This window comes from Phasianus colchicus, chromosome 9, assembly GCF_987193195.1.
Source record: "Phasianus colchicus chromosome 9, bPhaCol1.hap1.1, whole genome shotgun sequence".
In the NCBI taxonomy this organism is placed as follows: Eukaryota; Metazoa; Chordata; class Aves; order Galliformes; family Phasianidae; genus Phasianus; species Phasianus colchicus.
Genome location: NC_143444.1, coordinates 2,616,837 through 2,642,049, shown reverse-complemented (window position 1 = coordinate 2,642,049; position 25,213 = coordinate 2,616,837). Strand labels below are relative to the sequence as shown.

The following is a 25,213-nucleotide window of genomic DNA, read 5'->3' as shown; positions in this document are numbered from 1 at the left end:
TCAGTATCACCTGCAGCATGGCAAACTGTATCCTTTCCTAAAAGCTGAAATACATCTGCTCCGATTTCCTTATGCTATGAAATAATTCCCAATTAGGCGCAGGAAACACCAGTAACCACTATGAAAGAGAGCAGTGAGTCTAAAAATGGAGCAGAAGCCCTTTCAATGATTTTGAGAATTGCTGAGAAGTGCTCCAAGAGGATATTATATATATTTTATATATATATATTTTATATATATATATATATTTATATATATTTATATTATATATTATTTTTATATATTTATATTTATATATTTATATATATATATTATATATATATTTGGGGTTGAATGAGTTTTCATCTTCAAACTAAGATTTATTTTTATTTTTTTTCATTTAATCAGAGAAAGAAAACAAAAAATAAAATAGTTGGATTTATATCAACAGCATGAATTTTTTTTGTTCACCCATCAAGATGAAAAAAATTAGTTACACGGCTCTAATATATTCAGCATTGATGACAGATACAGAAATGTGGGTGCACATGTGTAGCACTTCTTTTCATCTGCTGCTGCTAGCAAAGCTCCCAGGAAGACCACCTGGAGACCAAGCTGTCTTTACCCTTCCAGGCATTCTGGAATACCTCCTCTAGAAGATCTGCTCTACTGACATGCTGACCTGTAAGACAATTGGCTCTGTGAGCCTCTTACCTTCTGATAGTGATGATTTGATACGAATAGCAGCCTTAGAAATAAGTTTACTTTCATGAAAATTTGTTCTCAAACTTCCTGAGGAAAAAAAGAAAAAGAAAAAGAAACATTTCTTACCACGTGGATCCAGAAAGACCAGCGATGTAAGTTGCACAGTCTAAAACTCCTGATTCATAAAGCGCTTTCATAACTCCAGCAAACCCAACCATGGCACGAAATCCACCTCCTGAACCCAATACTGCTATCACTGGTACCTGCAGAGATTAAAAGAGTAGTCTGTCATCACATCAGCTCAGTTACAGACTTAAGTAGTAAATAAATGTTATTCACTAATCACCAGCCAAACATCGTAACTTTGTGCAATTAATAAAGTCACCACACAGTAAACCTCACAGCAGACACAAGACCTACACTTATCTGTGTGTAACAAGTTCTAACAAGACAAATAGAAAGTATTTTGCAGTTTCTTAGTGGCACATGTGTAAGAGAGTGGAAAACAACTTTACTAAAGCGCTCTGAGATATGACATTTAAATAGGAAGAGTGCCACGAGTGCACCATGAGGCTGCCTACCTTCGCATTACCGGGATGAGGAGTGATGTACAGCTTTTGTACATAGTTTGCTTAGTCCTTCTGCTTCACCAAGAACTGTACAGCAGAAGTACTTACAGACTGCAGCACAAGTAAGAGCAACCAGGAATCAACCAGCAGCAAAAGATTCGAGGTTCTGCCATGGTGAAAACCTCATGCAAGGGCAGATTTCCTTTCAGTTTCCTATTTACCTGGTACCAAGGGACCACTGGTAACCAGGAGGCGCATGAAAGGCACCACCTGGTATGAAGGGATGTAAAAGGAGGCTACTTGGGCCTAGCTCCCAGGTGAGCAAGAAGACACAACTAAGGCAACACAAGGGTAGGAAGGAAGCTTGAGCTTCCAGATTGGCCAGTAGCAAACCTGCTACTTCAGGTGGTGAGGGAAATCCCCCGTCACCTCCAGCCCTTCGCCTTAGTTCAGACCTCTAGTGACAGAGAGGGATGAACAAATGCTGTCAGGGAGGATTTTGGACTGGTTACTCTCTTAGAAACAAGGTTACAAAGTTCCAAGCAGCTGGTTACTCCCTCCTCTCAGGGACACAGGCCAACCCGACAGCCAGACCAGCTTGTACAGGGGGGTCTGCTGCTCATTCTGACTCAGGATCCAGGACACATGCAGAGAAGGCCGGGTTTCATTTGGCCTTCCAGTTCCTCACCACTCACCCATGTGGCATTACTGATATAGATGAAGATGAGAAGGGCTTTGACTCCTCTTTAAAGAAGAATAAGGGGCACATGGCCCCAAGCCTGTGGCCTGTGGACTTGATCTTTTCAGTCTGGAAGAGGAATAGCTCAGGCTGATCTTGTCACACACAGGTGGTATCACAGAATGCCCCTGATTTTCTCTGTTGACAGATGAGTGAGTGTTTGCAATGTATCCATCCAAGCACAACTGAACTAGCTGATCTTCAGAGGTTCCTTCCAAGTAGTAACTCTGCAATTATTACATCTTAATTCTTATTCACTACTTGCTGACGGAGGGCAATATTATCACTATGCAAAATTCTTAATTTTAGGTTCCTTACTGGCACGGAAGGTGCCTGACTTTTCTGATTTCTTGGGTCAAACAGTAAAATAAGGTATGCATAGTGAAAGTCAAATACTACTGTTACAAGCCTCCTTCACTAATACAGACTCAAAGTACAATCAGTACATCTACAGACTGCCTGAATAAACCAAGGTAGGTCTTGGCAACGGTAAGCTGGTGGACCCACAATATCCTGTTACTTAGAACACTAATTGCCCAATATCTTAATAATCAGAATTTATTTGAAGAAGCCTCCACTTTTAGCAAGAATTTTTAATAAAAATATACTCCAAATTTCTTTAGACTGTTGGTTCTGATTTTGTATAAGCCAGGAAAATAAACAAAACAGAAAAGACATTAAATGCAGTTATTCAGTAACTTCTTAGTCACAAAGCCACAGAAATTTTTGAAGCAATCTGAAGAGCAGCTCTAATCCAAATGACATCTAAGTGACAGAGCCAAAGGCAGGAAGAGCTACTAATAAGAACCAGAAGACAAACAAATAATATTTTGGTTAGGAGATTAAAACCACATTTGATAATAATAAAATAAAAAAAAAAAAGAAAAAAAAAGATATTGCTACATAGCATGAAGCCAGTCTCAAATTTACACCAACCTTACAAAAGCTACTGGTGAGATAAGGAGAATTTATAGGCATCTCTTTACCTAATTAGCTACTGCATAGCTTCCCACAGTATTTGGAAAGCAGATAGAATAGAACACAAGCACAATTGCTACCAGTATCAAGAATTTTAGACTAAGCAAAAGTCCCACCTGGCTCCCGCTTTTAGAAATCTAGAATTTTCCACTGTTCAGTGTGATTAGGCAACTTCTTGGCTATTACTAAGTGTAAAAAACTCACACAGCTGAGTAGAAAGACTGTATCTGATCAAACTGGTAATCAGTCAGAAATGTCACTGAAACTCAAGCTGCCAATGGATGGGATGAGTTATAAGAAACAGAACCACGTGACTACTGAGTTCGGTTTCTTTCTGTAGACTCCATATTCCACGTAGTGAAGCTTCTGTTCAGAACAAAACTGTATAGCCCCATGGAAATGATCATGCATAATGACCAGTAAGTTGAGACATTTCCTGAGGCTTACATTCTGCAAAAACTACTTATTCCTGATGCAACCAGACTGTTCGATCATCTTCTTTGTAAGTGTTAAGTTTTAGTAATATAAACCACAGGTATTTACTGGCATCAGCATTCATCATGCACATCCACAGATAGCTATCTACCCAAAAATGACAAAGCAAAGGTAAAGATTTAGGACATGCCTTGTTTTGTTAAGCCAACACCTCAGTAACGGAGCATTAGCTTTGAACAGAAGAGCCATATTACTAATCAGAAATTTAATAACGTACGTTAGGCTTTGAAAGCTCTTTACAAACACTACCTAATTAACCTACATAGACAAATCCTGACAGGATAAAGAGGGTGGTTTGCAGGTGCAAGGCTGGAAAAAAGTATGTGAGGATACTTTCAAAGCACCACTGTTCAACAATCTATTCATCAGTAAAGTGGCAAGAGGACAAGGGAAAATTTGAGCTTCCTTCAGAATGCAGAGAAGTCTGCAAGTAGGATCAACAAAGAATGTCAAGAAGAGTCACTAGCATCTGAATGCAAATGTTTATATATACTTAATACACAGACATCCCGAGAATCAGAGTTACCTATACTGGAGAAAGAGGGGTATGCAAAGAGGTATGTGTCTGTATTGGAATCTCAATTTTCAATCAAAGCAGAACATGAAGAACTGAATTTACTACTTTATTTCCAGAAATGCACTGAAAGAGCTCTAGAGCAGAGGGCAATAGCTGAAGCAAGTGTCCCATGGTGAACAACTACTACAACAACTTACTACTAGTAAGAAGGTTTGTTAAAGCACCATTTCAGTTGGAATTCAGTTTCTAACAGGTTTAAGGGTAAGAAAGAAATGGCAAAATCTGAAATCACTTACAGCCATCCTACAAGTTCCACTCTAAGATAAGTAGGGCAGAAGCAGGGTCAAAGTAGCTGCAGACAGAGGACAAAGGGTGAAGAAGATGCCACCTCAGCACTGAGAAAGAACAGAGGAGACCAAGGCATGCATACACCTCCATGCACACAGACCGTTGCTAAGCACTCTGCTCTTTTGAGGGACTCTGTTCAAGCAAATCAGCAACCTAAACCAAAAAGGCAGGGGACTCACAAGGATGTCATGCAGTGAGACAATGGCAACATTGTGAAATCAAGAGTCCTGTTAACAAAAGCCCCTTACTCTGATCTTTGGCCATACTGCCACATCTACTTAGAATCACATGGCTTGGGTGGAAGGGACCTTAAAGATCACTGAGCTCCAACCCCCCTGTTGTGAGCAGGGTTGTCACCCACCAGATCAGGCTGCCCACGCCCCATCCAACCTGATCTTGAACGTCTACTTCTATAAGGTTGCACACTTCTCTGAACAAGCAAAAAGCTATACTGACTTGGGTTTCTTTTTCTTATTGTTGGTCTGCATGGCACCAAGCTAGTGCTGAAAAAAATTATATCATCCAAACTCCACTGAACAGGACTTCACAACTTTGATAAAGAGTTTCATCAATACACTCTTACTGCTTGTAGGAACCAGGTAGCAGCATGAAATGTGAACAGGCTCAGTGCAAAACTTCAATCACCAGGAATCTCATTTCAACAAGTGCTGGCTACTTTATCTCCTTAACTGGTCAAGAAAATGAAAAAGATCTGGGAAACTAGATATGATTTCAGGAAAACAAGCTCTGAAAAGGACCATCTCAGTCATATTTTTCAGTAACCTCGCAAAAAAAAAAAAAAAAGCTAAAATATTAAATATTAAATTATGTTTTGAGAATGACTGCTGCAGATGTTCTCATTCAACTGCCCTTGAAACACAGTGCACAAAGCCTGGACATAAAGGTCTGAAGTGTAAAAGTACTTGCTATGAGGTACACTGATGATTATTAAAAATTGTTCTGAAAATTTAGTCTCAGAATTATATTCCTTCTCTGATTTTGATATTTTTAGAAAACTGTTTAAGTGAAAACTATAAAAATAAGAAATAACACAGGTATGAGAAATCTCATCTTCTGTGTTTTTTGAATGTGCTTCTGAATTAACTAAGGAAACCTGGAAGTACACAATTATCTTCCATCCAGGGTGGTATAATTATTTCACAGGTATTCAAGTCTCCTAGCATCCTTGCAAAGCACATGTTGCCATTGACAGATGAAGAAACTTACATGAACTCTAAGTAGGTGAGTTGTTTAAAACCATAGGCAGCTAAGAACACACGTCTCTTGATTCCTGAAGCCATGTTAAGACTTCAAATACACCATAAATCCTCCTGCTATCTCATATTTCTAGCAATAGAAAGAGAAATGGCAAGCTATAAGGGCACAACTGTATTTTAATTTGAACAAAAATGATTTTTCATCCCTGGAAGCAGCTATAATATTTGACATGTCAGCTGAGAAATACATACTTGACAAATGAAAAGGAGGGTGACTGCATTACCTCAGTCCTTCTAGGGCTGATAAGAACACAAATACTCTTTGGTCTTGGTAGATGCAGCTTAACTGATGAACTTTGAGACAGCGAGGAATACCAAGGAAAGATGACAATAAAAAGAATATGAAAGCTTACCTAGCTTTTTCAGTAATGAGATTAACTTATGCACATATGCCACCTGCATAGAACTGATACTTCAGGCACTAGGCTTCGCTCCAATTTTACCTGGAACTTGGCAGAACATTTTTACATATTTTCTGACAAATATATGCCTGCTATAGAAGACCAGACCAATATCATTCATAGGTATCTACCCTGGTATGTGTGAACAGTAAAATAACTGCACCTCATTTAAAACAAAATAAAAATCCCATGTAATAAAAATATATTCCTATACTAAGTGTATGATATATATCACTACAAATAAAATATGCACAACACTTTCACATTTTCATCCTACTCAGTAAAATCATGCAAGCACACTTTGCTAAGTAAGAACAAGTTCAAAGCTATACATCAATAACACAGTCACTCCCTACTCAAAACTTCACAAAAATTTAGAAGGAAATTCTTCTGCATTGGTTCTGGTTTCTGCAAAATACTGTCACATTCTGCTTCTACTAAACAGCACAAATGGAATCAATATTTTAAAGTCAGATAAATTTACCAGTTCTGTTCATCATCATATTGCAAGCCTGGAAGCAAAACAGGACAGGGAACAAGCAGGGAAGAATGAAGAGTACGGATAAGCCAGAACAACGCAAATAACTGAATGTGTACTGAATATATCCTTCATTAACTGAAAATAAAGCACTGTTAAACAGAATCACAGTAAGGAGTGGTAAGATTCAGCACACTTTATATCTTCCATGTGACCCAAACCACCATCAATCCAACCAATCCATCTAGCTCTGCCCAGCTCACTTTTCTACTGGGCTCACTAGCACAGAGCACTAGTGAGTTAATGAAAGCTGCAGCTTCCATACTCTCAAAGAATTAAACTCCGTAAGTCCAGCTCTACAGAACAGGCTACAGTAAAAGAAAGAAACCATTTATAAACGCACTCTAACATTAACACCACTCTTTTTCTGCCTAGTCCTTTACACACAAAGGCCATAGAGCCAAGGCCAACTTAAGAGAGTGAAATGAAACGCACTGATACGTCTCCTCCTTTGCCCAATTCTAACCCAGACATTGCTTTCAAAAATTAAAACCAAGAACCAGGTTGGAACTCACACTGGATTTTTTAAGGTACACAGATAAAAAGCTGTGATTTCTACCCTAAAACAGCATTTCTGCAGTCCTGTCCTTTTGCATACAATTTTATTCAAGTGCAACTTCATTTTGGCACAGGATTTTGTCTCCTTAAACTTTTATCTATAAACTTAGGGCATGAGAAAAATCACTCCTCATCCTAAGCACAGAGGGAAAACAATTGTTTTGCTTTTGTCATCTCTCATTACATTGGACCATTCTACCTAATGCGTGTCACTCCTTCAACTGAGACACAAATACAGGACTCCACAGGGGATATTTATTTTTATGTGGATTCTGCAAACTTACGTCACGGGAAGTGGTCAAGTTCTTGCTGTTTTCCTCTCCTAGGAATGACTTCATACTCTGCATGATATTATCCTTCCGCTGCTGCCGGAATTTCTTCTCCTCGTCACACAGAGCCATGCTGAACCGGAGGTCAGTTGAAGAGCTGTTTATCAGAACAGACAGGAATTAGCGAAAACCCCTATTCAGAACAGAACTCTGAAGACCACCTATGAGATCAAAATAAAATAAAACAGAATAAAATAAACATATAGTCATGCAACAGCTGCATAACATGATTTGACACAGTGATGGAAGCACAAAACAATGACATCGTGTCGCTGAGATATGTATTTCATATAGAAACCTCACTGTTCACATTCTAGAATAAAAGAAGGCACAAAATAAGCAGCTTTTAGGGGTGTAGTCTCAGAAAGTAACATTAAGTTAATAAATGTGAGTGATGAAGCAACTACAAATCTTTAGTCTAGAAGTTTGAATTCTCTATTTATCCACCAAAAAAAAAAAACAACTACAGTGAAAAAACGTTCATATGTGCTACTGTATACTATTAAGGGGAGGAGAGGGCAATTTTGATGCCATATCCATACAGTCTTACTATCAAAGGCTGTATGGATCTCAGCAGAGATTGTACTGAATGGAGACAGAAAAAACAAAACCTCTTTTTCCAGCTGTTTTCCTACCCCACATGATCACAAGCATGCTCAGGGCTGTGTGAAGACCTCAATACCCTATCTGAATAACAGCCACAGCTTCAGCTCCCACTTCTCATTTCAGATAACAAGGCAGGAACTGAGTCAGCGTGCTACCCCATGGGTCTAAACTACAGCACTGCCAGTCTTCAGAGCCTGACAGACTTTTTCTCCCTTTAGAAAAAGGTCTTCAGAAAAAGCCTCACTACTGCCAGCCCAGAAGCCATCTCCTGCTTAAGCAGGATCCCTCTCATACACGGCCATGCGGGTGAGTGACAGACACTTGCACAGGAGCGACCTGCTGCAACACTGCCTCTGCCAGGTAGCAGTGAGGGTAAGCACAAAGATTCTTTCTTGCAGTTGCCTCAACGAAATTCCCATATTTTTGAAAAAAGGACTGTTTACAAGCCACATCCCATGAAAGTATATGACACCATGAACTGGAGAGCCCCACAGAACCCAAAGTCCGTGTGACTGTCAGTGCATAGCAGAGTAGAACTCAACTGGATCCTTCTGCTTTACTACTTCAGTGTCTACTGCCAATGCAACAGCCAGACACAGTCAAGCATCTTACGTTCATTTAAGTCTGAGATAATGAAATACTCGTAATTAAGAGCTCTGAATGTTTTAGGGGTGGTCTCAAGAACCACCCACATATCCACCTCTATTAGCATCAAATGACGAACAAAAATGATCCCTGGGGGCTGTCTGTCAGCCTTCAGAGTCATTACATACATTTAGTTACAGGCTCAGCACTGTTATTTATAGTTCCAGAAAAAAAAAAAAAAGACTCTTTAAACACCTTGTTCTCAGAAATTCATTTCTAGACTTAAAAGACATTTTTCTGATTATGCCTCAAGGTGATTTTTTGTCTTTCACCTGGATAGACCAAGATAGAGGGATAAAGACACTGAAAGAAAGAAGATTAAAATAAAACAAAAAAGCAGGTATCTGCTCAGCTTCATGGGAAATCCTAGCCAGAATGAGATATTCCATTTTTACCTCAGTACTACACTGAGGTGCACTTCAGGGCAGCTTTGTAATGACTACATACTCATAATGAAAGCTACCATGAGATGCAAAGTCACTACAGAAAGTAAAACAACAAGCTGAATCTGATGCCTAAGAGTTCATTAGGGAGAGCTCTTGAAAAGGAAAGTACTTAACACGAGCCAACATGAGAAGGCCAATAGCCTTGGCCCTCAAACATTTGGAAAAGGAAAACCTATTCAGAAAAGTAACACTGTTCAAGTCAATGAGACAACTGCTGTTCGAAAATAACCTTCAATTTTCAAGTCTTTGATTTACTTAGTCCTTGGTATTTCAATGTTAAAACTAAGAATTATTGTACTCTACATGGCATATCTAAAAGAAAACTACAACAAATGGAACAAATTTTAAATAAAGGTTTTTGTTGCTAGTATATTTTCCTTTTATTTATTTATTTCTGGGTTTCGATAGGAGATACTTACCACACTTCAAGAGACAGCTCCAAAGTCATTTCTGTAACCTACACAAAAGAGATTTAATTCAAATTACAACACTTTCAGCAGGAAAAAAACCCACACAGGCACCTGGAATACAAAATCACTAGTCTTAAGGGCTTTTTTAGATCACTTCATTGAAAAAAGAAGAAATTGCTAAAATGTGTCAGTGAGTTTACTTTTGGCATAGCACCAAAAACACAAGAAAATGCTGCTAGGTCAGCTAGGTGCTGGCTTTCACTGGTTAGATGGCATTATCTTCCATTTTTTCAATAACAATCACTTTTTGACAGTTACTCATGTTTGACCTAAAGGTATCTGATTCTTTTCATACACTGAAGATGTGGCCACGGTTTGTTTTTTAGCAAATGTAATAGCCCTGGCAATAACCAGCTGATCAGCTGCACATGCAGAAGATAGTATTCACACAGTGAGGGACAGGAATCTTGCAGCACTGCTGCAGGCTACATGGATCTACCTGGACATAGCTATAGCTTGGTTCTCTCTGCCTCCTTCATAGAGCACTTAAGAGGGTTCCCTGCAAGCAGAAGTTTACAAAAAGATGGTTAAAGCACTGATCACACTCATTAGCACCAATCCCAGAGTACAAGGTTGCCAGAAAAAGGACAGAGATAAGCACGTTCATCTCCCCAAGACCTTGCAGGAAATGGCTGCTGACACACCAGCACAGCCCTGCAGGCGTGTAACACACACTGTCTTCCTTCACTCTGCCTCTCGCTATATGTGGATTCTCCTCCCCATGTGCAGTATGTGATCAGAGCACAGGGCTAGAAGAGGATGAACGGCCCTGCTGAGTGCAGAGCAGGTATGGATGGGGCACACTCTGCTGCCTCCCACACCAGCACTGCACGCAGGGAGGGAGGCACAGCAGCAGGGCTGGAGAAAGGAAAGGCAGAGGGAGAACATGAGAGAACAGTGCGAAGAGTCATTTGTGGAAACACATCAAAGGCAGAGTAGCAATTACGTAATTCCAGCACCTGACATTATTAATTTAGAAAGCACTTCAGAAAACATGCAATGATTCAATGGTTGAAGAAATGTATGCACACAGTACTACATAAACCCTTGAAGAGAAATGTTCCAGCAGGGAAAGAGCGTGTCTTTTTTACCTTACACAGACTGCCCAGGAAATCTCAGGGATATGTGCTGTGGATGCAAACTGTCTGCACAGGACTCAGCCTGACCTGATGTTCCCTTCCCATTTGCTTCAGAGTTTCTTAAGGCAACCCTTAGTTAAACTCTAAGGTTTGTGCATAGAACTCCCTGCTTCCCAACAAACGGGCTTTAATTGTTTATTTGCTGTAACCAAACCTACTGTTAAAGTTGTATCAGGCTGAAAATAGCAGAGCAGTCACAAATCAGGAGCTCTGACCATGTTACGATCATAGCCCCAAGCAGGAATGCATACAGTATTGATAACACATATAATATATGCACATGGTATATAAAAAGATGAGCAGATGTGAGGGATATAATCACAACTGATGAATTATGTTCAGAATGGCCTCCAATACTGTGATACTGTAATCCATGTAGAACAAATTAAATTATTTACAGATTTAACAACGATTTCCAGGAGTTACTATGCAGACAGGCAATCCTTGTTAAACTGACACCATTTGTTTTGTATACGAGTTTAAAGAAAATAATCAAACTAGAACTTGTCTTTTCTTTTTTTTTCCAGCACCATATGCAGTAATGCATCATTAATGTTAACTAGGGCTATGTTACAACAAGCCATTCATTACAACTGCAATGCACACTAATAAAAGAATTTCTGTTAGCTTTCTGGAAGTCACAAGCTTCAAGTAGTAGAGATAATATACAGCACAATAAAATCCATATAACAAAGACCATTAAACAAAATTGAACCAAGTGGTGCAGAAACCTGTTTGATATTAGACTTGTACAGAGAATTGCCTCAGAAAGAAAAGCATTCAGTGTTACTCTGTTTCTTCATTATCTTCTCAGCAGTACTGGAAAGAGAGAAACACAGTGCCAGCAGACAGCCCAGTGCTTAACTGTGGCCAACAGTGAATGCTCAGGAAACCAGCTTCAGGACTAGGTGTGCAAACCTCAGCTGAGATTTCCCCCCACCCCCAAAGCCTCCAAAGATGTAGCTATTTCCTGACCTACAGATTACCATTACCCAATGAGGGATATAATGCCTCATTTTCTATTTTAAATTCAAAACTATGTTGATAAAACAAGCCAGAAATAGCAACGAAGAAGCCTTGGATTTTTAATCTGGGTTGCAAGTGTAGGCTAAATGTTTTTCTTATGAAGTGACTAAGGGTAAACTCCGCTTAGCATCAGACTCAGTGAGATTCCTTAGGAAACATCACTCAGGCTTTCTAAGCACCAACTTCAACATGACTTGTGAAGAAGCTGTATCTAACCATGTATATCCACATTACACAGTGGTTTAGGTGCTCTCAGTTCAGGCACTGATTACATTGATTACAAACTTCCCAACAGATTCACAGCCACACAGCAAAGGCAAAGCCACAAATGTTGCAACTCACATTGTTGAAAGTTAATTGGACCTCCTTCTTCTCTCCCAGTTTCAGAGAGGATATAGGAAATGTTGCTGTACCAAGAGTCTCATCCATAACGTAGTTGGCATCCATCAAAGTAACCTAAAAAGATAAATGGCATTCAATTCAACAATGGCATTTTAGGTCCACACAGATTATGTCTAAAGTAACTTTTAAAAAGGGATATGGAAAAGAATGTAACTAACCCAACATAGTCAACACCCAAGGATATGCTCTTTAGGCAGGATAAGCTAGCATACAGAGTAGGTGGCTTTTTTAAGGCATTCAGTGGAGTGAGTACAACAGTATCATTCATAAAGCATTTTTCATTTGTGCATGTTTTCTGTCAGTAAATCCGAACAGATTTCTGTCACAATTCTAAACAGATGCAATTACTTCAAATTATATGAATTATATATATAATTATTTCAGTTTCTAGCAAGTAAATCTTCTCTGTGGAGAAGACAATAGCATTTTAAGCATCATATGCCAAAAACCATAATGCAACTTTTCAGCTAAGATGGAATCCATATGTCCTAATCTTCCATTCACAGACCAAGAATTTCATAGCAAGAAAGCACAGCATTCCAAACGACACAAAGCTTTTCCCTGTATCAAACCAGACCTTCAAGTCTCTTCTCATCTTCCATATCAGAGCATATACCTTTTCAAATGCAATACTATCCAAGCATTGATGAAAATAGCAGAGAACACTGTCCAGTGCATTTGCCCTAATTCTCCTGTGCCTATATCTAGCTGTCTTTTTTTCTCAGAGGCAGCCTTTCAAGTAAGTTACTCTCAAGTAAGATGCTCAAAAAGAGTTTCAAATTACTGTTTTCGTGGTTTCTAGTAAATGAGTTACCCAAATTCATTTGGCTTATGATTTTTTTCCACTTTGTGGATTAGTTTCTTCTGAAATACCATGTTTGTGGCTTGAAGCATATATTTTGCGTAAAACAAATGCAATCAAGACACAGACATTTGCATGACTATTTGTTAAATCTGAGCTCAACCTCTGCTCAGCTATAGAGAATTTGTCTCATCCTGTGCCACTACTGATTCTTTGAAATGAACTGTATTTTAGTGACATCGGTATTCTAACATCATCTGCATTCTTCTGTTTCCTCACAGAACTTGATGCTCATTGCTGTAACCTCTGAGGGCTGATTTATGAAACCAGCAGCAACAGTAAGAACTTTATAGCAGGATTTTAGAGAGCTTCTTGCACTTCAAAGTAAAAACTGCACTTGGGACACTATTAAACATTTAAACAACTTGAGGAGTAGAAGGGATTGTGGAGTCTGCGTGAGCCTGGGAATTCACAAAATAAGCTTTAGGTGGATTTTGCTGATTTGAATTCTGATGCCGTCCTCCGCGCAGAATCCAAAGGCTCTGCTATGGACTCTGTGTGTGTACCACAATGGCAGAACAAAAATACCAGCCTTAACCTAAAGAACATGTTTTTCATGGGGAAGAGAAGGTTTACCACAAACAGTACATATTTGTTTATGCAGACATAAATCAAACAGGTCCAAAATTAACCATTACTACATGGTATCGCAGGCAATTTCCATAACATTTTATAGCACTTGCCTCATAAAACAGCAACAATCTTTAGTTATTTTAAAGACACATTTCCAAATTCTACTTCCAATGAAATCTGCTGCCTTCTCTTACAGCATGGCTGTCCTTTTGGCTTGCCTGGGCCATGCTGCGTGAAAATGAGTTGTCTTGGGCAACACATACATAAGTCTCTCCAAAAGTAATGCCTCCTATTTATTTCCATGGAAATCATAACACATACAAAAAGTACAATAACACTATTTGATAGAGCAGATTCTCAGCTACAAAAAGTAGTTTTTAACACAGTCACCACTACTAGCTATGCACTTTCACCAGCAATGAACAAGAGCCTGAATGCTATGCTGGTAAAAATCTGCACCAGTGGAGGTGATCCACTGTTGCCGTCACCACTGCTGAAACGAACCACCCACCCCTCACTGTGCTCACATCCACTGTTTGGTCTCCATCAACATTCAGCATGTGCTGATGAAAGTCAGTGGGTGTAATTTTTTTTCTGCATGAAGGAATTCAGTTCCACACCTCTGCTTCATACGCACTTCCACTTCAGACGTCACTCTGTCAGACTGCCCCTTTGCTGCCATCTGTCACACTGCAACAACATGTAACGGAATGTAGGCAGGAAGGTTCACCCTCTATTGCCATCCCACCAACATCCACCTCTAATATTGTAGGCCGACACAATAAAATATGAGGCATTACTTTTGGAGCAGCCCTCATAAAACATATACAGCAACAAAGGCAGGTTGATGAACCCAAATTCTTACTTTCTTCTATTTCTCCAAATGATCACTGCATTTCTCTTTCTAAGTCCTGATTACTATTCACCTATATTTTCATGAAAAAATAACAACTAAGTTAAAGATTCCAACCTTTTCCCTGGTTTCACTTGGCCAGGCTGCATGTCTAAGACCAAAACATTTAGTGGGAATCAACTCAGGTGACTGCTGCACAAGATAAAATGTCAGAAGCTGTTTTGCATAATCTCTTTTCTGCAAAACGATTGTGAAGTTACTCTGACTTCCCTGAAGTTATTGCCACATAGGTAGGATGGACATGAAAGTTCTTTGTGCTCCAGTAGGCTGACCACTTGATTCTTCTTCCTTGAACAGCAAATCTGATCCTCACCCCAGGAGCAGAGAGAGCATTGTTGGAAGCACAACACAATTTTAGGATCTTGATCCCTTTAGCCTCAAGAGGTTATAGTTACTAGGTCAACAAATAGCTTTCCAGGCTTTATCTTCTGCCCTTGCTGTCCATTTAATTTAGGCTGAAAACCTGTATGCTTACGTCAGAGCAATTTACATGTCAGGGCCATGTCCTTTGAAGAACCAAGCTAACACAGCACCACAGAAGAACTTACATTCTTACTGTATGGACTGGTAAAATAATTACATATAATACTCACCTTTGGTACACAACCCAGGAAGGCTTAACATACTGATATTAGACAATGGCTCAGACAGCAAGCCTGCACATAGACTAAATGTTCCAAAACATCACTGTGTGTGCACTGAGGATAAAGCAGAACCACACTTCTGCATTTTGACTCCTGAGGGAAAAGCAGGGAATGAATGGGCAGAGGGCCTGACTTTACATTCCCCATGTATTCACTGCCCATAATAGCAGAATCAGTGAAGGAAGCAATGAGAAAATAATTTATGGCTGATGTGATCTTACAATGACTCTTAAGGCTACTCACTGAATACAATACTCTTACCTAGCACCATGACTAAAGGCAAAATCCAGCCTTTAATGTTAAATAATAAAAAACAACATCACCACCACAAAATGTCAACACAACAGATGAACAAAGTACTGTTATTTTAAACTTCCAGACATTTTTTGACTTCCATTTCCACAAGCAGCTCAGTCACTTTATTTACCTCAAGAACATTCTCCTGGTTGGGGTCCAGAATGAACTCGAAGGTCTCATTCCACACAGGATTCACATCATTATTGAAATGTTTAGTTCTCTTCCTGCAGTCAGGAGTGGAAGGGATGAACAGTTTCACATAGGGGTCTGGAGTGTCAACTACAGAGACAAACAATGCAGGATTCCATGTAACTCAACTCTGAGTTGTAACTGTTATGTGAAAACGCTATTATCTCACGATCTATGGCAGAAATATATTTAAACGTAACGATACAAATTCTACAAATATAATGAAATAAGTGATAAAACAATATTACTAGTATCTCAGAAGGAAACAGAAGTTATGCTGTTAGGTGAAGAGAGACTTGAACAAGCAGAAGGGCACTGGGAAAGATTGATGCTTATTGGAAACATGTATACTTCTACCTAGCAGTGGTAATTATTTTCAAAAGCTCTTACCCCTTCCTCATCCTAGTGTCACGGCACTGACACAAGAACATTCCACAACACGGTCCTCAATTAAAAATGAAGACAAGCAATGGGGTGTCTAGCTTTGGATCCCCTTTCACCTGTTTGACTTTGTGGAGGACACCACAGAACCAAGACCTTGCTAGCACGTTATATTTAAAGAACAACTGCAGAACCCTGACTGAAAATACAGTAACATATGACAACTTTATCTAATCAGAATTATTAGTGGGAGAAAAAGTACACCTTGAAAAAAATTCACCTAACGTTCAATAAAAGCCATTCCCTCCTGAAAGCAAAGAATGCATTGTTGGCAGCCCAACATTTCCAATCCATTAAAGCCAGTAATTTTCTTCTGACAGATGAGATTTTTCACTCAAAGGAGATTATTTTTTGGCTGACATTTAACCATCACCAGTGTCAAAGTCACTATTATGAATGACAGTTCATTCCTAAATGAGAAATTTCAGTTGTCATGATCCTTGAATAGCATCACATTGTAACTGCAGAAGAGATTCTATCATGTTTTCACATTTAAGTTCAACTCATAAAAGATAGAGGGCACTGTGGAAATAGAACGTCACTAGCGTGTTTTATCAACAGAAGAAATTCAGCCAACCTGTTACAGAAAGCAGTAGGTATGATTAGAAGTACATGCACTGTCAGCATCACTACCTTTCTCTGACTTATTTTTTTCTAACTCCATATTAGTTTATTTTGCTTCAAACATATATTCAGTAGTAGCATGGATTTCCCTTTTCTTCATCTCACCACTGTCAATCAAGGTTTAACAGATAGTATTTTTTGCAACAATTTATTATCCTACAAATACAAGAAACAGGCTGGTGTTGACCTTTCCATATAAAGCCACCAGCTGTAACATGGTAAAACACACACACCTCCCCAGCCTCTCTGCAAAGGTTGTCCTCTGCTCTTGGGAAATACTTTAAAGGAAACATTCTGCTCACTATAAACAAGAATCCTTCTATTAAAGATGTCTTTAGGAAAGAGATTAAAATCCATCACTAGGTCAAACAGGTCTGAACATCCCTCCTTGTATAAACTTCAAATCTAAAGATACTTTTTTCAACAAAGCCAGATGCGCTCAGAGGTTCCTGATTTGAATACTTTATCAGAGTGTGCTGAAGCCAAGAGCCAAGGGGTCCCTACAGCCAGGAGAAAGAATAAACAACAAAGTATATATCAATACTTTCAGGACTCAATCTCCTTTTGGAAAACACAAAAGAAGCCTTTCTGAAAAGTAGGTTTCACAAAAAGGAGGTTTTGTGTACCTAGGCAGAATGGAGTCAGAACATTCCGGCCTCCTGCCACTGCTACTTGGGAACATCGGCTGGAGCTAATGTGACTTCTGACACTACCAACAGAGAAAGTACTGAACTTGCACAAAAAAGTACTTACAATCCCTGTGGAGAAGCAGAACAACATACAAGACTCAGACAGATTTTTATGTCGTGCTCTGCATCTGTGGGTCTCAGCTAATTGCTACAACTTGGCAGGTCACACAGTTACCTGTTAATTAACGAGGAGCTATTTAAAGCTAGGGAATGGTGTGGCAAGCCTTTAGTAAGCACTCTTCATTAGCTCCTGAGAATTTTTGTCTTAGCTTGTCTCTTAGTCAGGGGAAGAGATGGGATCAATCCCCAGGTGTATTTTACATCTTTCTTTTTCCACTGACGGATGTAACTAATTGCCAACTTCTACTGGCTGCTACCTCTCTTGAATTACAACACAAATCTGTGCCTAAAGGCAGGGAATTCAAAGCCCCATGAGTCTGCACAGCAAAACACCTACTGCAGTGAGCAGTGACAAGATCTCATCTGTAAGTCTGGACATCGAGCAATACCTAGGCAACAAACCCTACAGATGCACAGTGCCAAGAGGCTGAGCGTGCCCCCAGAAGCTTGGTTTATAATAAAAATACCAACACTAAGCAACATGCTGAACAAAACTTTGATGCCTCTCCTTCCGTTCAATTTATATGTGACTTTGGGATCGGCTCTAACTGGAAGTTACAAAACTTTGATTTTTGTTTTAAACACAAAAAGCCAATGGCTCCCCATCTGTATTCCAAACCCCAAAGCATGTGGAAAACTCAGGCCTCAGCACAGCTGGCAGCCAGCTGCCATTACTGACTCCTCAGCAGAGAGAATGTAAGTGAGCACTGAAGCAGAACCTAAACCAAGGCACAGAGCAGATAAACTTAGAAAATCAGCAACTAAAATAAATAAAAGAAATATCTTGGTAACTGAGCAATGCCAAGCCTCCCCCTCACTCCCTGCCTTTATTATGTTTTTTAACCCGAGGCTAGGAGTTAATCATCCGCCCTTTCATGTTTTAAAGTTTATTTTGTGCTATTTTCAATTAAGAAAATGAAAATCTATTCTTTTCAAACTTCCTTCTTCTGCTGAAGAGGAAAAATACTGGAAGACTGTGTGCTCTGATTAAGATATTGCTACGAGCCATGCTATATACATAAAAATTGTACTCCTTTTTATCACCTGGGGATGGCATTCACAAAGTAGCTACCAGCAATCTGGCAAGTAATGCAAAGTTGCTTAATGTATTTAATGTGCAGGTAAAATAGATGGTGTGTGCATCTCTTTGCACAGATCTATTTATACCTGTACATGTTTTTGCCCGCTGATTTCCTAGGTATGTTTAAAAAAAAAAAAAAGAATCTCAAAAAATGAAAAACAGCTTGATCATTGCTGTTATCTTTGTGTTTTGATATTAAAAAAAAACAACATTATAATGAAATGGCTGGTGGGTCAAAAGCTGTTGCTTTAAAACTGTAATCATTGTAAGAGAACTAAGTTCGCATATGTAGGGACAACACAGTTGGAGAATTGTTGCTTGACTGAAGTGAAGCAAAACTGGAAAGAAACACAGCTAACATTGAAGACTCCCCACGAGAGGCAATCTCTAAGTATTCACACTTCTTCCTCAGGACACTTCTGCAGAAAGCAGCATTTCTATGCAGCTCCAATGGACTCTGGGCTGTTCTCAGCTTCCTGCATGTCTCCTTTGTAATTTGTTGGTTAGCAATCTGCCCTGCATCTTAATTTTTTCATGCAGCTGAAATGCTTGCAAAGGTTCCAAATGATAGACCTATGGACACATGAACTATTGGTAGACAGTGACTGTAGTGTATGACTTCATATTCCTCCCTTCCTGGCACTGTGACTCTATACTGTAAAAGCCTCAGTATTTGCAGATAATTAACACAAGACACTTCCAGAAGCAGCTAAGAGCTGCACACACAGTGACACAGACGTGCTACAGAACAGAGGCACCAGACACTAGTAGCATTCATCAGAGAAAAAAGGAAGATAACTAACAAACAAACGTAGCCAAAAATCCACCTTTACACAAAGTATAAAATTAGTTTCAGCATTGATTTCAATAGGTCCTACAATTATTAGCTTAGAGGTCGATGAATTATAAAGGTGGTTAACAAAATGTTTATAATACACATTCTGAAAGATTTACAGCATCTGCCATTTCCCAAGGGTTTGGAGAGATCCAATACAAAAGCAGAGTCAGCGTATAAAGGTGCTGTTGATTTGTTTTTTTAACAAACTTATAAACAAACTGTCTTAACAAATGGCCAAGAGGTAGGAAGTAAGGTTTTAATGACTTCTATCTCCACATATATGATTCCTATAGAATCCTACCTCTGAACAACAAAATGAATCATAAAGCGAAACACACAATGGACATTAATTACAACCAATCATTCTCACGTGAAAAATGAAGCAATATACTAAAGAAAACTGTATAATTCTCTACAATGACTGGAAACCTTGTTTTGTACTATCCATTTGGCAGGATGGCTGCGATCAGGCCTCCATGTTAACATAATTAACAGTATATATTTCAGTCATTCCAACTTCAATTATTTCAATACTATAACAGACCCAGAATTTACAGAAAACTTGTTCAAATCTAAACCAGAAGGGATAAAGCCACCTGTATTATACATTAAAATTCATCTAATTGGTTTATCAAAGCATGAAAGAAATGCAAAGCTCTTGAAGCATTCAAAAATCCAATTTGTTACTGAAGAATCCGTCTTCTTTATCCTACTTTTTATAAGCTTATTATAAATACTTGTTATCATTGGATAATAATCTTGGATTTTTAAACAAACTATTAATGGATTATTAAATAAAACTGGTGAGGCCACACTTAGACTACTGCGTCCAGTTCTGGGCTCTCCTGTTCAACATAGACAGGGATCTCCTAGAAGGAGTCCAGCGGAGGGCCACAAAGACTATTAAGGGCCTGCAGCACCTCCTGTGTGAAGAAAGGCTGAGTAAACTCAGTCTGTTCAGCCTGGGGAAAAGAAGACTGGGGGGGAGGGGTCTGATAATGTTGATAAATATCTAAGGGGAGGTGGGAGGAAAATGGATGAGGCCAGGCTCTTCTCAGTGGTGCACAGTGATAGAACAAGGAGTAACGGCCTAAGCCTTGAACAAAGAAAGTTCTGTACTAACACGAGGAAGAACTTCTTTACAGTAAGGGTGCCAAGCACTGGAACAGGCTGCTCAGAGAGGTGGTGGAGTCTACTTCTATGGAGATGAATAGACCTTCTGGACATGTGCAACCTACTGCAGGGTGCCTGCTTTAGCAGGGGATTGGACTGAGTGATCCCTTGAGGTCCCTTCCAACCCCTGCAATTCTGGGATTCTGTGAAAACTATATTAACATTAATTTTGGTTGATATACACCTAGCATTACAGAAAGCAAATCTGGATCCAGACACTTTGGACCCATGACTTCCAGGCACCATACCTATGTACTTACAGGAATATTTTAGCAAGTGTATTGCAGAACTACTTTAAAGAATTTTGTTGGTTTGGTTGACTGAAGTTTTTTCACCTTCTGGGTAACCAACATCCTCTATGATTATGTGCTACCACGTTCATAATTATCATGAGGTCCCAAATTACCATCTTAGTCTACCTTCCACCCATTTTTTGGCTCACAGTACTGCATTAAGATCGAAGCTCTAACTAATCTTCGTCACATCTCATTCTTCTTTAAGTACGAACAGTGAGGATGAAATGAATTAACATGAATTAATACAAGCTTCTCCTCACTTCACAGATACCATTCAATCTACCTTCCCAATTTCCATTATTCTTTCCTCACATGATACCAAGAACATCAAGGCCAACTCCCCCCTTTGCCACTTACTGTGTCAATACTTGGATCTCAAAGGTAACGGCACAAATTTAAGGGCAACCTGAGCACAGCCAGTGGTAGGATCATAGAATGACATGGGTTGAAAAGGACCTCAAGGATCATTAAGTTCCAACTTCCCTGCCACTGGCAGGGTTGCCAAACACTAGATCAAATACTAGATGAGGTTCCCCAGGGCCTCATCCGATCTGGCCTTGAACACCCCCAGGGACAGGGCAACCACAACATCTCTGGGCAGCCTGTTCCAGCATCTCACTATACCTGGTGAAAAACATCCCTGACATCTATCTGCTGTCTCCCCTCTCCTCCCTTTGGAGGAAGGAAATAGAAGCCATGCCTTAGGAGCAAGCAGCTCTTACTGTGGAAGGGAGTAGAGGAGGCTGTGCAGCAGGAATGTATGACAGAAGGGTCTGGAAGCTACTGAACCTGCTGTTTCCTTACTGGATCCTAAGCAAGGTGCTTCAACAAGTTGAACATTAATTAGCATTGATTGCTCAAACCAGCATCATGCAAGCTATGTGAATCTCTTTGCAGGCCAGAAGCATAGCTTTGATAGTCACATTCTTGTTTTATTGGTGAATTTTGTTGGGTTCACTTCACAATGTGCTTTACAGTGGCATGGAAATATGAGTTGTTATCCCTATCACAGTCAAGTGAAAATGTCTTTTACCATTTTCATGAATAAAAAGACTGTTTATCAACAACTGTCCATCATGAGTAATTGCCAAATAACAAATGTTCCCCAAAGTATTACTAAGTATTTGTATCACTAGATTTGTCTTGCCCTCGCTCTGCTGAAATTAATGAAACAGGTTAATGCAAGGCCTGACAATGTCTGTCCAGGAGAACAGAGGCACCATTAACTACTTACTTGCAAGTAGCCAGGGAGGAATGGAAATGTCAGAGCTGACAGGTCCCACACAGAGTCCCAGCAGTGCCACTTGGGCACATGAACAGCGGCAGTGAGCACCCTGACTTGGTTGCCTGGTGCTCTGGGTAAGACACTTGGATGTCTCTCCCTGCAGCGGGCAACAATTAAGCATGCCCTGTCATCCATAAAATCATAGAAACACAGAATCAAAGAATGGCTTGGGTTAGAAGGGACCTCAAAGATCATGTAGTTCCAACCTCCTGCCACGGCTGGGTGCCATCCACTAGATCAGGCTGCCCAGGGCCCAATCCAACCTGGCATTCAATGCCTCCAAGGATGGGGCACCCATAACATCTCTGGACAGCCTGTGCCAGTGCATCGCCACCCTCTGAGTGAAGAATTTCTTTCTAGCATCTAACCTACATCTCCTCTCTTTTAGTTTAAAGACTCTACCCCTTGTCCTATCATTATCAGACCATGTAAAAAGTCAGTCTCCTGTTTATAAACTACCCTCAAGTACTGGTAGGCCACAGTAAGGCTCCTAGAAGCCTTCTCTAAGGTGAACAAGCCCAACTCATTCAACCTTTCTTCATAAAAAAGGATTGAAGGGCTGGAGCACATCCTTGTGGCACTCCACCAGACAAATTCCAACAGCTCCGCATCATTCCCATGCTGGGAGCCCCAGGCCTGGATGCAGTACTCCAGTCGGGGCTGCAGCAGGGCAGAAGAGAGGGGGCAATGACCTCCCTCTCCCTGCTGCCACCCCTTTTTCAATGCAGCCCAGGATACCACTGGCCTTCTAGGCTGCAAGTGCACACTGCTGGCTCATGTCCAGCTTTATGTTCTGCAGGACCCCCAGGTCCTTCGCTGCAGGGCCATTCAATGAGTTCTTCCCCCAGCCTGTACTCTGGGATTGTCCCAACTCAAGTGCAGCACTTTGCACTTGACCTTGCTGAACCTCATTTGATTCACATGGGCTGGAGGTGCAACTCCGGAAACCAAACAGTTCTTCTCCTACTTGGGTAGGTGGAGCCAGGAACACAATGCAGCAGAACTGGCTGTGTCAGGCTGCAACACAAAGAAGCATCTTATGACTCTATTGGGTAATCTTTACATTAAAATCTCCAGCAGCCAACAGCAGAATCTGAAAAGCAGCTAGGCCATGATCTGTCTTCTCAAGTTTGTTCTGAATTTCCACTTATCAAGAGGACTGTGGCTTAGTGCACTCCTCCCAGGTTAGCAGTGGTGGCCTCCAACCCCTGTGTCACCCATACTTTATATGAGACTGTTTCAGCTATTTTAGCTTTTTTAAATTGGCTGATTTGAACTTATAAAATAAATACAATTAACCTGCAAAGCATATTAGCTAAGTTTAATTAAATCCCTACATAGGCTGTCTCATAAATCAATTTAACTTCAGTGATGCCAATTCTGAAAGAGTATTCACAACAGGTACTAATGCAGTCTAATTACTACATTTAAATTCAATCTTCCCATTAATTTGGAGCAATTGCTTCTGAGAGCCTTTGAACAAATTAATGGTCTGCCAGCAAGGGGCCACAAGTAGGAGGCATGAGGTTATTTGCTGCATGTGTTCCAGGTACCATAAGCACTGCCAAGGTTTCTGGCCTCATCAGACAGATGATGAAAAGAGGATGATGCAGGACTAGATTCCATTTGTGGAAAGTGACTGCAAGTGAGGTGACACTGCTCCCAAAACAGCAGCTTTGCTTTGAGAAATTCCGTCACTGAGTAACTGATTTGTTAGAGATTATTACTGCCTTGTATTACAATGCTTTTCAGCTCTGGCACTCTTTAGGTGAAGAAAAGGACTGTGCTCCCAGCTCAGGGAGTGCATTACAACCTATTTCACTGGCAGAAGGGACACCACCACCAGCTTTCCTGATGCAGGTTTGACAAAAAAAGTAAAATAACATTGCCAACTGAGCCCTTTAATAGGTTCACAACAGATATATCAAACTGCCAAGAGAAAAAATTCCCTTCTCTAGGTTCTCTCTCCAGCTTTTGTAGAGACAGAGGGAAAAACAACTAAAACATCAGTTTGTAATGGTCCAGAGAAAAATCCATTTTTCTGGTGGTACAGTAGAATTCAAGGTGTTTGTTTTTTCCTTCTTCAATTGAAATGCTTAGCTCTTATGAGCACTGTTAGTGCCACAACTATGAACCCTTTCCCTCTGTCACTGCCATATGCCCCATGCAGCTGTGGGTCCATGCTGATGCCAGGTCTGGGCAGCGACAACTGGGGCTGATGTAGGCTTAGGTATATCATCACATTCCTGGTAAATTACTCAAGCCCACAGTGTAACTTCTACATGCTGATAAGTACAGCTTAGTTCTAGTCTGGCATAAAGTCTGCTAATGCTAACTGAAACTGTCAACGTTTTCTGAATCCGCAGAACAAGTTTATACTGGATCTGTGCTTGGTATCATGGGGCTTTAGAGGTTTTGGTCTTTTACCAGTGGCTACAGAGCTCCATGTGATGCTGAAGCACAGCCTAAGAACTGAGGCTCTTCCTCTGGCTTCCTCCTCTGATTCTGACAGCTGTTGTCAGTGGGACTTCAAGAGCCTGGAACTGCCCAAATCCAGCAGGACCACAGATGAGTGCAGGCTGAGGTTGGTTACATAAACCTCATGCTTCAATAAAACCACAAGAAGAGAAGAAAGTAGGAAAAAAATCAAGCTTCTACAGAGGACAAGCAAGAAAAGGAGGGAGACCCATTCCTAAAAGAGAAAGGCTCAAAATGTAGAAAGAATGGTGTCTTCAGCTCCATGAAGAGACTCCCAAGAGTCCCACTGTGATGTTTCACCAGGAAACATCCATCTGGAATCAGTATAGGGATCAATGCCCTTCAATATCTTCATCAGTAACATCAACAGTGGGATTGTCATCAGTGTCATCAGCAAGTTTGCATGGGATAGGATGTTATCCATGGGATAGGATGTTATCCAAAGTGACCTAGACAGTCTGAGCAGTGGGCGCAGAAAGCCAAGGTTCATGAGGTTCATGAAAGCCAAGTGCAAGGTTCTGCAGCTCGGTGATGGCAACCCCT

At 40.2% G+C, this 25,213-nt stretch overlaps 1 protein-coding gene across 5 annotated transcripts in view; it reads right to left on the bottom strand.

Annotated features, from left to right (window-relative positions):
* The window catches only part of PLA2G4A (phospholipase A2 group IVA), a 75,827-nt gene that overhangs the window by 28,531 nt on the left and 22,083 nt on the right, over positions 1-25,213 (bottom strand). For 4 of the 5 annotated variants that reach the window (XM_031608478.2, XM_090145899.1, XM_090145898.1 and 1 more), the window contains 5 exons: positions 15,587-15,735; positions 12,108-12,221; positions 9,550-9,587; positions 7,389-7,530; positions 811-947 (listed from right to left, as the gene is read on the bottom strand). In XM_031608478.2, the coding sequence (XP_031464338.1) occupies positions 811-947; positions 7,389-7,530; positions 9,550-9,587; positions 12,108-12,221; positions 15,587-15,735 (580 nt within the window). Of the gene's footprint in view, positions 1-810; positions 948-7,388; positions 7,531-9,549; positions 9,588-10,039; positions 10,729-12,107; positions 12,222-15,586; positions 15,736-25,213 lie in introns of those variants that run through there. The other variant, XM_090145901.1, reaches the window with a different exon arrangement.